Genomic DNA, 13,501 nt, shown 5'->3' with positions numbered 1-13,501 from the left:
AAATTAAAATCATTAGACTAGAGCAACAGGATTATTTCAAAACAGAGTAAATTAAGTATCTTCCTCTTTTCCCCAGCAGTATACTGATAGTGACTGGAAATAAACTGGACCAAATGATGGAAATTGTTGAAATGAAGTTGCATTCTATTTCAAAGCTTCATTTTTTTCACTGCTTGGGCAGTTGGTTTGGATTCCGTAATGATTTTGTGCAATTTCTAAAACTGTTACCTTTTCTTTTGGCACAATAGTTTATGCGTATAGTACATGAATAAACTGTGCTCGCTGGCTTTTGACTGCACCTCAGTAGATCCCCTGTTGGTTGTACTGTCTTCAGTGACTTGAGCCACTGCTTCTGCAAACTAGTAATGGGTGTCCATGCTGCCTGTAAGGGCATCGCTCAGGTGTGGGCCAGTTCCCTCTCACACCTGCGTTTCCCTTCCAAACGAGCCTGCTGGCTCGTTCCAGCAGTGTAAATCCTGAGCCAGCATGTCAAAGAAGTTTTGCGTTCCATGAGCTGATTTGCGTTATGGAGTCTTCATTTCTTCAGGATGAGAAATTCTGCCTTCCCCAGGGCTAAAATACTTAAAGTTTTTTAAAAAAAAAACCCACCAGGGCTAGAAATGCTGGAGTTATCCAAGGCAGATCCAGATATTACAGAAGCACTGATATTTCTAAATACTTACATGAACTCATAAAAATTATTTCTGAGGAGGTAACAATACCTTCATTATAATGCAGCAGTAGGCAAAGTCAGATTTAAAAAACAAACACTCCCCCCAAACCAACAAAAAAAACCAAAACAAAAAAACTTTTTTTTTTTTTTTTGGTGGCAGTTGCTAATTTGTCTACTGGAAAAGGGAAGTTAACAGGCTGGCAGCTAGAAGCCTGCAGTAAAAGGACCTGCCTCCAGAGTCCAAAATGAATGGTGCAACCAGGCCCCATCTGTCCCAGATAGGAGCATCGCAGATGTTTCTGGTACCCTGTTCTGATTTCTGAAACCTGCCCTCATTCTGTGGAGAGGGTGGCACTAACCCTTAGTCTGCACCTGACCGTGCACTTGGGATTTCTGTCAGGCTTTGGCCTGGGCACGGTGTAGGTACGATGTCAGCTTTGCTGTGCAAAGGGCAGAGAGCTGTGAAGAGCCAGAACTTGTGCAAACCTCGCAGCAGGCAGGAGTGTGTGCTGGGGTATGACTGCAGATAAAGTGCCAGCTTTATTGTGAAAGTACTTTTTTTGAGTAATACACACTGAAGTAAGGCCCTTGTTTAATGTTAACGATGAGATCAGTGTTTTCTTGTAGGGATTCTTTTGTTTGGTTTGTTTGTAATGCTCCATGTACCCTCTTTATAGCCAGCTATAAAGAACAGAATATGCATCTGTTCATTTGAGACCATAGCAGCTTGATGTCAATGTTCTGTTTTTCTCAGTACTGAGTATCTCATTAACAACAAAAGTAAAATACACTTCTCTGCTTAATGGCAAATGTCAATTGACTGTGACAGTGCATAATCAAATTCACAACAAATTTATGGTCTTGTATCTTTAACTTCATCTGAAAATTTACTTCTAAACTGATATAAGTAAGATTTCTCATATATACTAAACAAAAACTGTGTTAATCTGTCAGTAGCATCCTTACTTAGTGGGTTTTTTTAAGCTTGTTTCTGTTGAAGCAAACATTGTTTTGGAAATAACACACTTGTACAAGTTACAACATCTTACACTCTGTTATATCCTGTGTGATATTTGGTTTTCCCTAAGAATTCTGATCAAGTCTTTTTACAGGTACAGTGTGACCACTCACACCTCTTGCTGTGGTGCGCACATCTGAATCGATGAGTACTTGTATTGAGGAAAAAGATGGGAGGATGCTGATAAACGCGAAAGCTTGAGTTGCACTGAAAATACGAATGTTTTGGGGGAGGCAGTCTGTCCCCTCTGGAAACCCATAAAGACTTAAGTCATCAAAGCTCAGCCTTTGATTTCAGTGATGTTTTGTTACAACAACAATAAAAACAACAAACAAACAAACAAAGGCAAATAATGCTGCCTCGCAGTTGTTAAATTTATTGAGCTTGTCATTTTCTGAGCAAATTTAATTTAAGATTAGAAGTAGCACACTGTGAATCCAATAAGATTACCTACAAAGACTAAGAGCAATGATGAATCAATTTTAATCCAACGCTTAATTTAAATTAATTGCATAAACATGACAAATTCATGTCCATTAGTGGACTGGGGAGACTGAGGGGGTTTTTTTCCAGAGCTGCTCTTCAGAAACACCTGGGTGGGCAGCAGACTCAACTTTCCCACCAGCTGCTGTTCACTGACACCAAAATCACCTTTCTTAAAGGTGGGAATCCTGGTGTGGCCAGTTCACAGGACCGATGGGACAGCTGAAGTTGGAAGGGAGCTCAGGAGGTCTCTTGCCCAAGCCTCCTGCTCGCAGAGGGTGGGCTGTGAGATCAGACCGGCTTGCTCAGGGCTTTCCCTGGGGTATTGAAAACCTCCAGGGAGGGAGGCTGCACAACCTCTTTGGGCAACCTGTTCCACTGCTTTGCTGTTCCCTTGGGGAAAAAGCTTTTCCTTATACCCCAATCAGTACCTCTTGCATTTTGCTTTATGCCCATTGCTTCTCATCTTCCCACTGAAGAGCCTGGGGCATGGCTCCATCTTCTCAGCAACCTCCGCACGGGTATGGGAAGGCTGCATTCCTGTTGTCCCTTCTGGGATTACCAAGGCTCTTGCAGTAGCACAGGCTCAGCTCTGCTGACAGCCAGGGAAGGGGAGTGGTTGGAGAAAGGAATCTGGAAAGAAGACATGATTCAGCCAGGTAGCTTCCCAGAAGGCTGTGGAATCCAAGTCAGGAGGTCGCATTGCATCCATGAAGACTGTTTCAGCATGAGTGGCTCCTGCTTCATGTCAGACCTCTGTCAGGAAATGGAAAGGAGAAAACTGGGAAGCTAGGAATCTGCTGTTGTAATGCACACTGAAGAATGTATAATTCAGGAGTCACTAGTAAGGGTGACAGCACAAACTGAGGGCCCTAAGGCAGGAAATAGTTACCTGCAAATCAGCAAGCTTCATGAAAACAGTTCGTGGTTGACAAGGAATTTCACCAGCATCTCTGGATATATCATAGTCAGTGTTCTTGAGCTCGATTAAATGCATGTTGCTGAGTAGGGAGGTAGTAACATGCAGGTTCTAGCTTCTCACCAATTTCCTTACTGCACTGCCCATTACTGTACGTGCCAGGGGAGTCTAGAAGGGAGTCAGCATGCCTGTGTGCACGAGGGTTTTGTCAGAAATCTATTTTATTGTAGCATTCTGTTGCCAATCCTTGCGTGTCTATTATCTTTCTCAGATGTAGCCCTTATCCTTTAAGTTTACTTTTGCCTTGTTCCCCCAAACCCCACTGTAATAGTATCTGGAGGATGTTTACAACCACAGCGTTCTGAAATAGTCTGTCTTGAAGCTCAGTAAGGAAGAAAGTGCTGCTATCTTAATTGAATTTAGATTTAGCTACTCAAACTGAAGGTAAGTAATTAAGATTTTAAAGTGTATTTCCTGTGTATAAGGAAAATTGAGACTGAGCAACTAAAATGGCAATATTGAAGTGTCAGTGCCAGCTAGCATGCACTTTTTCTAAGGTGTTCTGCAAGAATAAAGTATTAAGGATTAGACAGAAAAACATATTCTAAGACATGAATATTATTCCCTGGTTTTAAAGCACCTTGTGCCATGATTACAAATTTCTGGCTGGTATTTGTAATTAGAATAAAATGTAACTGCCTTGATATCAAAATGATATTTTTCATGTGATGGTAAAACCTAACAATTTTTTCTTCCTTTGTCTTTGTAGAGCACTTTTATCAACAGACCTGCCCTAGGGATTTTACCTCCAGAGAACTTTGCAGAAAGACTGAAGGAATCTCTGTTATCAGTAAGTTTGAGACAGGAGTGACAAGTTACCATGTTCTGTGTTCAGGGACATGGGGACATCAAAGGATGTTAGGGATTTTAATAGGGAACATTACAGATTAGGTGTTTGTCCTCCTGCTTCCCTGCTTCAAGTAATGAGATTGAACCTTTTTCCCCAACTTGACAGCTGAATGTGCGAGGGTGACATGCCTGCTCTGCACAGATACTGCCTCTTTCATTCTGGATTCAGGAACTGATGAGAAAACCCATTTTCACTGACTTCTGTTCACTGTGCTTTCATAAGAGATACTGGAATGAGTGGCTTCTGTTTGTTTTGATGTAAATTTGAAGATCCTTGGGCTGAAACTGAGTTGAGCCCTCTCATCTGCAATTGAAATTGGCTTTCTTCATCCTAGGCACGGCCAGTCTCCCTTATACTGAAGCTGATGATGTTGAGGACCGATCAGTATTATTATCACTTTGCATTATGCTTCTGCATAATATTTTGGAGTAATTTTCTGTCTTCATTGACAGGTGGCTCCAAAGGGCCTGTCACAAGTGATCACTATGTCTTGCGGATCCTGCTCTAATGAAAATGCCTTTAAAGCAATATTTATGTGGTACAGAGTGAGTAAAATACTAAAATTTTTTAAATGTAATTTTTTTTTTAAGGTTTAGATGTAGAAATGAGTATTTGTTCATCATCAGAAGTGTTACTGTAAAACAAAATAAGGATTGGAGGAAGTCTTGTATGATGTTATTTATATTCAACCTAGTATAAAATATTTATTAAAAAGTCTTCGTCTAAGCTTTCATTTTACATTGACACAACACTAGAAATTATAAAGAAAAGGAAGTAAATACAATTGAGATTGCAGTCAGCATGTAAGAGCCACGGTCAGGCTCTAATTTGGAATACCAGCATTACTAATTTGTGGTTCAGCCATAAATGCATTGGTTACAACTACAGGAAAATGATCTGTTGGGTTGTGTTTGTTTTGTTTTGGTTTTTTTTTCCCAGAACAAGGAGAGGGGCCATAATAATGTCACAAAAGAGGAACTGGAATCTTGCATGATTAACCAGGTAACATTTGTTCTTTACCACACCTACAGATGTACCATAGGCTTGGGTTTGTAGGGGAACATTGGGAGGAAAAATTGGCTTTACTGTCCTTGCAGTGGAATCTTGGTTTTGTAAATTTAGGAAACGGTGAAATACAAACTGCTCCCAGCATACATCAAGACCTGCTGCTTGTATTCTTTTGCATCCTTCCCAGATCGTGAATCTTGGGAAGATCTCCATTTTTTTCTTGACAAATCATTTGCTAGAGAGGGGTCCACATGATGGATGGGTCCATGGAGATCATTAATACATGGAAAAGTTTACAAATAACAACAGACCTTCTAAATTATTTTTTTTTTTAGAAGTTGTGATTTTATGGCTTAGAACTGATCAAGGGGTTGGGTAAAATTTGTCCAACTAAATGTTAACAACAGGCAGGATGAGGAAATTGAGATGCAGCTGATAAACCTCTGAAATCCTATTCACCTTCAATTGAGGTGGTTTTCCTCTTGCCAGACACAAATCTTAACATGCAACAATCGCAGAGAACAGAGTATTTTATCTCTTCTTTGAGATAAACATGTTAGAAATTAATAACCCGCTGGTCCCAGCCTGATCTTTAGTACTTCTGTAGTGATGAACATTCAATTCATTCACATGGGATTAGGGAACTCATTTGGCTTTAAAAATGAGGAGGGTTCTTACAGGGTTGTTTTGTTTTGTTTGTCTTCAAAATTATTTTTTAAGTTCTGTAGTGATGCTTACAGCACAGTCAGACAGATGGCTGTGACAGTACAAATAAGAGGATGGCACATCGTGAGCTGAAGGAGCAGGAAATTTATATGATGACCAAAGACTTGTAAAACTAATGATCATTTTTTTGTCCGAGTTCAGCAATTAACAGTAGGATTCCTCTTTGAGCTAATTGTCTGAGTTCTCTTTACAGTTGGGGGAGGGGACAGATTTGAGAGGGCAACTCCATCCACCTTTTTGGGGGCAATCCTCCAGAATTCAGTCACAAATATTGGAGCCTTGACCCTGTAGCTGAGTGTGGGGTACAAGACTAAAGGTGTAAATGGAGTAAGTGGTGACAGTCCTCTCTCACTTGCAGGATAAGAGAGAGACATAAAGAAAGATTATTTGTATTTTTAGACAGGGTGGGGTCTTACCCCAAGTATATCCTTTTATTAAATTCCAGATAGTTTACAGTTTGCATGACTTTTGTCATGGTTCCTGCTCATCCTTGGTACAGTGACCCATCAGAAACACACGGGGTGTCTGTCACGGGCAGCCCTGGCCTCTCCTCAGAGCCCCCAGTGCTGCACCTCACCCCCCCCAGCCCCTGGTGCCACACCTGGGCACGGCCACCCCCTACACACGTGCTCTGAATTTGTACAAAAAGGGACTGATCGTACTCGGCGATCAGCCTTTGTGCGAGCTCCTGTGTGAAGTGATATTATGATACAGTATAAATTGCCAAGTATTCGTTAGCATTAATGATGTATTTTAGGACGTCGGGCAGTTCTTAGGGGATGGCAAATGTCTTTGTTCAAACGGGTAAGTGTAACAACTTGTGGTGCCTGATGGTTGGGGAAGAAGGCGACCGGCATGCTGTGGGAGGCAGGAGCTTGGCCCAGCCCCCCCGCTGGTGGGCTGGTGGCGGGGTGGTGGCAGGGCCCTGGCACCCGCTGACCGCCCGCTCTCTGCTCTGCTTCCAGCCCCCCGGCTGCCCCGACTACGCCATGCTCTCCTTCATGGGCGGCTTCCACGGAAGGACCCTGGGTAAGAAAAGCACTGCCAGCAACACATCCCTTCCTCTCCCTCCTCTCGGCTGCAGCAGTAACTGTCTTCTCACTGGAATTTCTGAAAAGTGGGTTTTTTTCCTTAGACCAGTGGTACCAGTGGAGCGGCTGTAGGTTTATTGAAGGTTTGCCTTGGAAGCCCCACCAGTACTGAAACAGTATTTGAGTGACAGTGGGAATTAATTCTACATTTTAAAAAAATTTATTCTCAGAAGGTTTCTAACTTTCATTCTGAATCCAAGGTTTCCTGTTTACGCTAGTAAAAATCTAACTCCTGGGGTAAAATCACCACAATATACCAACAAGATGTAACTCATTTTTACCATTTCATGTCGGCTCAATCCTCTTCTAAACATGTTACCCAAGAGTGCTGAGCTTTGTGAGCAGCTGCCTTTGGAAAGGTGAAACCCATCTTTGTCTGAGCAACCTCTTTCAATAGACAAGAGGTTCCCCTGTTCTCTTGGAACAGTGCATGTGGAAACTGATGCTTAAAAGCTAGAGCAATCCACTTAAGCCTGATGAAATCCAATTACCCAGTATTTCAGAAAATAAAGTAAGAACACAGAGCAGTTAAGAGAATTCTACAGTCCTGGTGTCAGGCAATTTTTCACCACTTCATAGCTTTTTTCCTCTATTGTTACTAGACAAGTATTATTTCAATTTTTGCTTTTCTGGGTTTAGGTTGCTTAGCTACAACTCACTCTAAAGCAGTTCACAAATTGGACATTCCATCACTGGACTGGCCTATTGCTCCATTTCCAAGGCTAAAGTATCCTCTGGAAGACTTTGTGAAAGAGAATCAACAGGAAGAAGCCCGCTGTTTAGAGGAGGTAAAAAATTTGCTGGCAGCTTTCTGTTGGCTTTGGTTTGAAATAATGAATAGTGTTTGTAGGATTAGCTGCTTTTCACTAAAACAGTGTTTTCAGGGATTGGAATAGCATGTGATTAAAACAGCATTCACTGTTGTTTACAGTCAGAAGTTTGTCCCTGTTTTTCAGAATAGCCAGTTTACTGGGAATTACAGGTCTACGTGAATCGTACCAAAGTGAAATTTCACGTTCAAGAGAAGTTTGTTACATCACAGTGAACTTGTCTGCCAGATCTTGCAAAGGGACATGGACTAAGAGAGCACAGTGTGTATAATCCTCTGCAGAGAGAACCTGTAACTCTGTTTCAGGTTTTGCAGTTTTTCTGTGGTAGCCTTCTGCCATAAAGCTCTGATCCTGCCTCTGGCTGCGGGGAGTGGGTGGGCAGGGACTCTGTGCCTTCCCTGGCCCAGGAGAAAGGAAAGGGGCAGAACAGAGTTTAAGGGAGGAAAACTGTCTCCAGGTACCCAAACCATGAGACTCCAGGATCTGTCACTCGCAAGGGCTGACTCCTGAGGCGGTGCGGAGCAAGGCCTGGTGTGTGCTGTGACTGGAGCCAAAGCAGTGCGGGGTTCAGAGCATCATAACCAACTGCAGAGGAGGGGGCCGTGGTGTGCTGAGCAGAGCTGGACCCAGGAGACTTCCTACTCAAACCTGCCTCACCTCAGAGAAAACAAAAAGCATAGCAGATCGCTTCCCTGGGTTTGCTCCGCAATAGCCTGGGGTGAGGGAATTGTGATGCAGAAAAATCAATCCACAGACTTGAAGCTGTTATTTAAAAAAATCAAATAAAAAGCCGAAGGTTCTGTCAAAGTCTGTGGACTGACTTACTGACACCCTTTGGAAACCAGTGCTTTATACAGCCTGCACGGGTTGTGGGCCCTGAAAGCTCTCAGGGGTATTTCAGGTACAAACGACACTACTAACCACCGCAACTGGCACTACAAGGTTAGTTAAAACTTCTCTTGTGAGCCCCTTAGCAGCAACAGGATTTCTGCACTATTTCACATGATTAATTTTAAAGTATCTGAAGTGGGTGACTAGAAAAAGCAAATTTACGGCATTACCTTAATACATTAGCTGAGTTTTTTGTTTTCTGACACAAAATCTGTTTTCTTCTGTACTGCTTAGGTGGAATGACAGCAAAGGCGTAGCAAGCTACAGTGGTTTCCATTATACTTTCAGCTGAAATTTGCTAGAGCTTTCACACCGTTGTAGGTGAACGTGCAAGTAGTGATAATGTGTTTAGGGTATGACTTAAGCATTATTCAGGAACAAGAGGGCAGTGTTAAATGCTGGAGAAACTACTTCTTAATTCCTTGTGCTTCCTGACACCTTTGTAGCCAGGAATGTCTGTGAAAAGTTTAAGTTTTGTAGCTGAGATTTAATCTTTTGCAGAGGAAATGTGTGAATGTCCTGAAGGGAGAATGTACCTTAAATGTTTGATTTATAGGTGGAAGATCTGATTGTAAAGTACAGGAAAAAGAAGAAGATTGTGGCTGGAATCATTATAGAACCAATACAGTCAGAGGGTGGGGACAACCATGCTTCAGATGACTTCTTCAGAAAGCTACGGGACATTGCCAGAAAGGTAATAAAATATTTCACTGTTCGCTCAGTGGTAGCTAAACATGCAAATACTTCCTGGTGTCTCCAGAGATCTTCCTCCCTGCCCCAGGCACTTTGAGAGCTTCACAGTCCTCCTTAGTAGCAGCTGGGGTAGTCATGTACATGTATTCAGATACAAGCAACCCCTTGTCAGCACAGCACTTTCCATTCGATGCACACCTCATTGTCTCCTCAGTCCAATAAATCTTCTTCTGATGCCTGAGAGAGAAATTACTCTGATTCATTAACGATGGATTTTGCAGTAGTGTTCTTTAAATGATAATACCAATTTGTTGAGGCAGTTCAAACAATTTCAGAAGAGGCAGGTTTGGGAAAGGGTGATTTTTTTGCTGAAATACTTGTTTTTAATTGTAAAAAAAAAAGCTGAAACACAAATTGAGTCCAACTGTAGTGCTGATGTTCCAGTGAAACAATGAAAAGGACAGATATCTTGATACTTGGGATGTGAAGTTACCCATTTAGAAGTGATGACCCTCAATAAGACCTGCTCCATGCTTTTTTCACCCTCAAAACATTTGTGTGCTTGCAGAGAAGCACACAGGTGAGATTTGGAAAACTCTGTTCTGCCATGAGAAAAAGCAGCTTTTCCCGTTGTTAACAGCTGCTCGTGCAGGGGTGATACAGTAAAAGTGAAATGAAAAGGTTTGCCTTTTGCTGCCAAAAGTACTTACCAATTGTTTTTAATTACAGTATCATGGTATAGCTTGTTCTCCCTGTCCAAAAGTTTCAACAAAATAGTCCTTCACATTAAAAAAAAAAATGTTGCTAGCTAAAATGAGTAACTCTTTCAGCAGACTCATCTAAAAAGGTGGCTCTTCCAGGATCATTTTAGGCCCCTAGACTGAACAGATCATGCCACAAATGCCTGACTCGGATTGAAGACAGACACTGCTTATTTAAAACTAACAAAACTCCTACAAATGATGTTCTGCTTTCCTCAGGGGCTTTGAAAATGCCACCTAGACTCCTCCCAGATGTTTTTAGGTATCCTGTAAAAATGCTGAAGACTATATAAAAAACCACGTTTGTGAATTTAGGTAGAAAATACATTTCTGAAAAAATAGCTGATTTTTTCACTGTGAAGTCTAACATGCAGTCAGTGGCATTGGTACGGAGGTTGAGGAGGGGAGATTTGGAGCAGTGAAGGGAGAGGAAGGAGGGAAGGTGCATGTGATTGGCTTGTATTTATCTGTTCACTCGGGGAGGTGTGTTTGTGTTGGAAATGAGGGCTCACATTCCCCACTCTTTACGTCTGTCTCTGCAGCATGGCTGCGCGTTCTTGGTGGACGAGGTGCAGACAGGAGGTGGCTGCACAGGAAAATTCTGGGCACATGAACACTGGGGCCTGGATGACCCAGCTGATGTGGTAACATTCAGTAAGAAGATGATGACAGGAGGATTTTTCCACAAGGAGGAGTTCAGGCCAAATGCTGTAAGATTTTCAGTGAAACTTGAACTCTGTGTTAGACCCATGAGGAACTGTCATGCCCATGGAAGAGCTTTCCTTTGGTAATGCAGGTTCAGCCAGATGGAGCCGCTGGTTCATAGATACTCGATTCGAGCTTACACAAGAGTTGTCACTTCTTCACTGTTATCCCAGTTGCTGTCAGTCACAAAGGTCATAAAGCTGGTGGGAGAGAGTGGAGAACTGGGTTTCACCTAATGAACTAACCCTCGGTACAAAATCCTACCACTGACTGACACCTTTTTCTGTAGGACAGCTTGGTGTCTTCAGAGCTTGTATGTCAGAATTACGGATTCTGCCAGCAAGATTTCTTCTTCACATTAATGACATTTTAGATGTAATAAATGGAAAAAAAAAAAGGGGGGGGGGAGGAGAGAACATAAAGCTTGAATGTAAAACCTGCATAGATGATGCTGGTTTCCATGTCATCTGTTGCCGTGTTTCAATAACATGTCAGAGCAGCAAGACAGAAGCACTAAATTTGTAGCATAAAGTAGTTGCCCTTTGTTTCTGCTCAGCAGGGCAGCTCTATTTTGCTCTTACAACAAAAAAAAAGGGGGTTGGTGAGATCAGGGCACGCTTTTTCCTACGCCAGTTTGCATTACTGGTTTGATGGCTTGCTTTTCTTTATTATGGTGGTTTGTCTGCTAACATGTTCCACAACTCTCTTCCCATGCTTTCCCAAGCCCTATCGGATTTTTAATACCTGGCTTGGAGATCCATCCAAGAACCTTATGCTTGCTGAAGTCATTAAGGTTATTAAAAGAGAAGACCTTCTAAACAATGCAACCCACGCTGGGAAAGCACTACTGACTGGGCTGCTGGATTTACAGGTAAACATCTGGAAGGATTGCAGATAAGAAGGGGAAATTTGCTCTTCAGGTAGGGTCTGGCCTCATCCAGTTGAAATACGTGGACTGAGGAACTCCAGCTGGGGACTAGACCATAATCATAACTTGCTGGTTTAGGTACCTCTATTCAAGCCTGCATAACTTTGTCCCACTGGAACTGAAATACACTTTCTTTTACTGGCTTAAGAATGCTGGTTTAATATACTTTAATGCAGTGTAAAGGTGACCCCCAAAATATTTGAAGGTATGAACTGCAGCTAGTTAAATTTTGCTAGAAGTCTCTGTTATCACAAGTAGCTAGCATTTGCATTTCATTTGCCCAAAAGTTCTTTTTAAAGGAAAGTGCCTTCATATTTTGTTCCAGTTCCACTGGGCTGTTGAAACAAGAAAACTGTAGCTTTCCCTTGACTAAGGGAAATTCCTCACAGCTTCAACTATGGAGCTGCACATGAGAAGGAAAATCAGACAGGCGGTTAAGGGTAGGCTTGCAGATGCTCACCTCCCAAAAGGCATTTTGTGCGGGATAAACCCACACACCATCTCTGCTCTCTCCACAATTTCAAGGCATAGCAGGCAGGAGAACACAAAAAAATTGTATTATTCATACTTTGTGGAGGGCCAGAATACAACTAGTACCATCCAAAGGTTACTCTTACATACGATGAGGATTCTATTTGGTGGTAAGTGAAGCAGGTACTACTAGCAAGGGTCTCAGTACAGCATAAGAATGAGCTGGTATCTAGCTCTATTCCAGACTGTTTAGGCTCAGGTTTTCCTGGAGTGAATTGTAGATGTAAGGTCCTTACCGCTCGCTTCAGGAAGTGCCAGGACTCTGCCTGACCCAGCTCAGGGGTGCAAATCCATTCTCACTTCCTGCTCAGATGTTTATCTGCTTTGTGAGGGAGAGACCCAGCCTGCTGTTGGGCTCTGCAGTCCTTGGTCAGAAAGGGCTGAGCAGGACACCAGGTTATGTGGGAAATCCAGGGGCCCTGTGGTGCAGCAGCCCCCCTGCACACTTCCTCCTCTCTTTGCAGGCTCGTTACCCCCATCTTATCAGCAGAGTGAGAGGAAGAGGAACATTCTGTTCATTTGACACTCCAAATGATGCCACTAGAAACAAGTTAATTACAATAGCCAGAAACAAAGGTAAGAAAGTCTGCGTGTGTGGATTAGCTTCAAATGACAAACAGTAGCACATGGGATGCTTTAACTTTTCATTTTTCGCATGGTGTATGTGTACTACGGTACCAGAGGACAGAAACAAAATTATGAAAGCTGGATTTAGACTTCTCTGGAAATACTTGTGTTTTCAGGGACAGCAGGCCATTCTGTTGTGTTCATCGACCTTTCTCAGTGGGTGTAACATTACTGGGAGAGATTTACGTAGGGCATGAGTTTTTGTGACATCACTTTCATGCTGCCCTGCGCTGACCTTCAGGAGCACCTAGGGATGGTTTACTTTGGGAACAGATCAGGAAAATTTGAGGAAAGTTAATGTAACTGTCAGTCAGGAAAACACAGGGAGAAAAACTATGAGTTTTATGGAATAACTAATAGTGAACTATAATGAGTTGCCTAAAATTGGCACAGATCTACATCATCCCTCTTGTACTGCAGAACTCTTGCTGTGACAAGTTCAGGTATCGGGAGGGGAATTTAACAGTGTGGGCCCTGGGTTTGCTGCTGTCAGTTTTTGCTGTTACTCGTATCTCTTGAAAGAAGCAGGCATGATGCATCTAAACCATAGTGAAACCAAAATTTTTGAGTGTAAAAGACATTGATATTTTTTGTTCTTGGAAACTAAGCCAGCAGGGAGAGAAGGCAAGCTGTTTCATGGCCAACTGAGGCTATGCTTAGTGGCAAAGTAAGCTCAGCTTAATAGTACAGATCTTTGTTGCCCACAG

General features: G+C 42.4%; 1 protein-coding gene across 5 annotated transcripts in view; it reads left to right on the top strand.

Annotated features, from left to right (window-relative positions):
* ABAT (4-aminobutyrate aminotransferase) overlaps nt 1-13,501 on the top strand; it is a 59,029-nt gene that overhangs the window by 43,328 nt on the left and 2,200 nt on the right. For all 5 annotated transcript variants that reach the window (XM_074919068.1, XM_074919064.1, XM_074919067.1 and 2 more), the window contains 9 exons: nt 3,863-3,943; nt 4,456-4,548; nt 4,943-5,005; nt 6,703-6,766; nt 7,468-7,616; nt 9,106-9,243; nt 10,546-10,713; nt 11,433-11,579; nt 12,632-12,743. In XM_074919068.1, the coding sequence (XP_074775169.1) occupies nt 3,863-3,943; nt 4,456-4,548; nt 4,943-5,005; nt 6,703-6,766; nt 7,468-7,616; nt 9,106-9,243; nt 10,546-10,713; nt 11,433-11,579; nt 12,632-12,743 (1,015 nt within the window). The remainder of the gene's footprint in view (nt 1-3,862; nt 3,944-4,455; nt 4,549-4,942; nt 5,006-6,702; nt 6,767-7,467; nt 7,617-9,105; nt 9,244-10,545; nt 10,714-11,432; nt 11,580-12,631; nt 12,744-13,501) is intronic.

This window comes from Athene noctua, chromosome 15 (assembly GCF_965140245.1).
Source record: "Athene noctua chromosome 15, bAthNoc1.hap1.1, whole genome shotgun sequence".
Lineage (NCBI taxonomy): Eukaryota > Metazoa > Chordata > Aves > Strigiformes > Strigidae > Athene > Athene noctua.
Note: the sequence above shows the minus strand (reverse complement) of the source record. Positions and strands in the feature narration are given on the sequence as shown.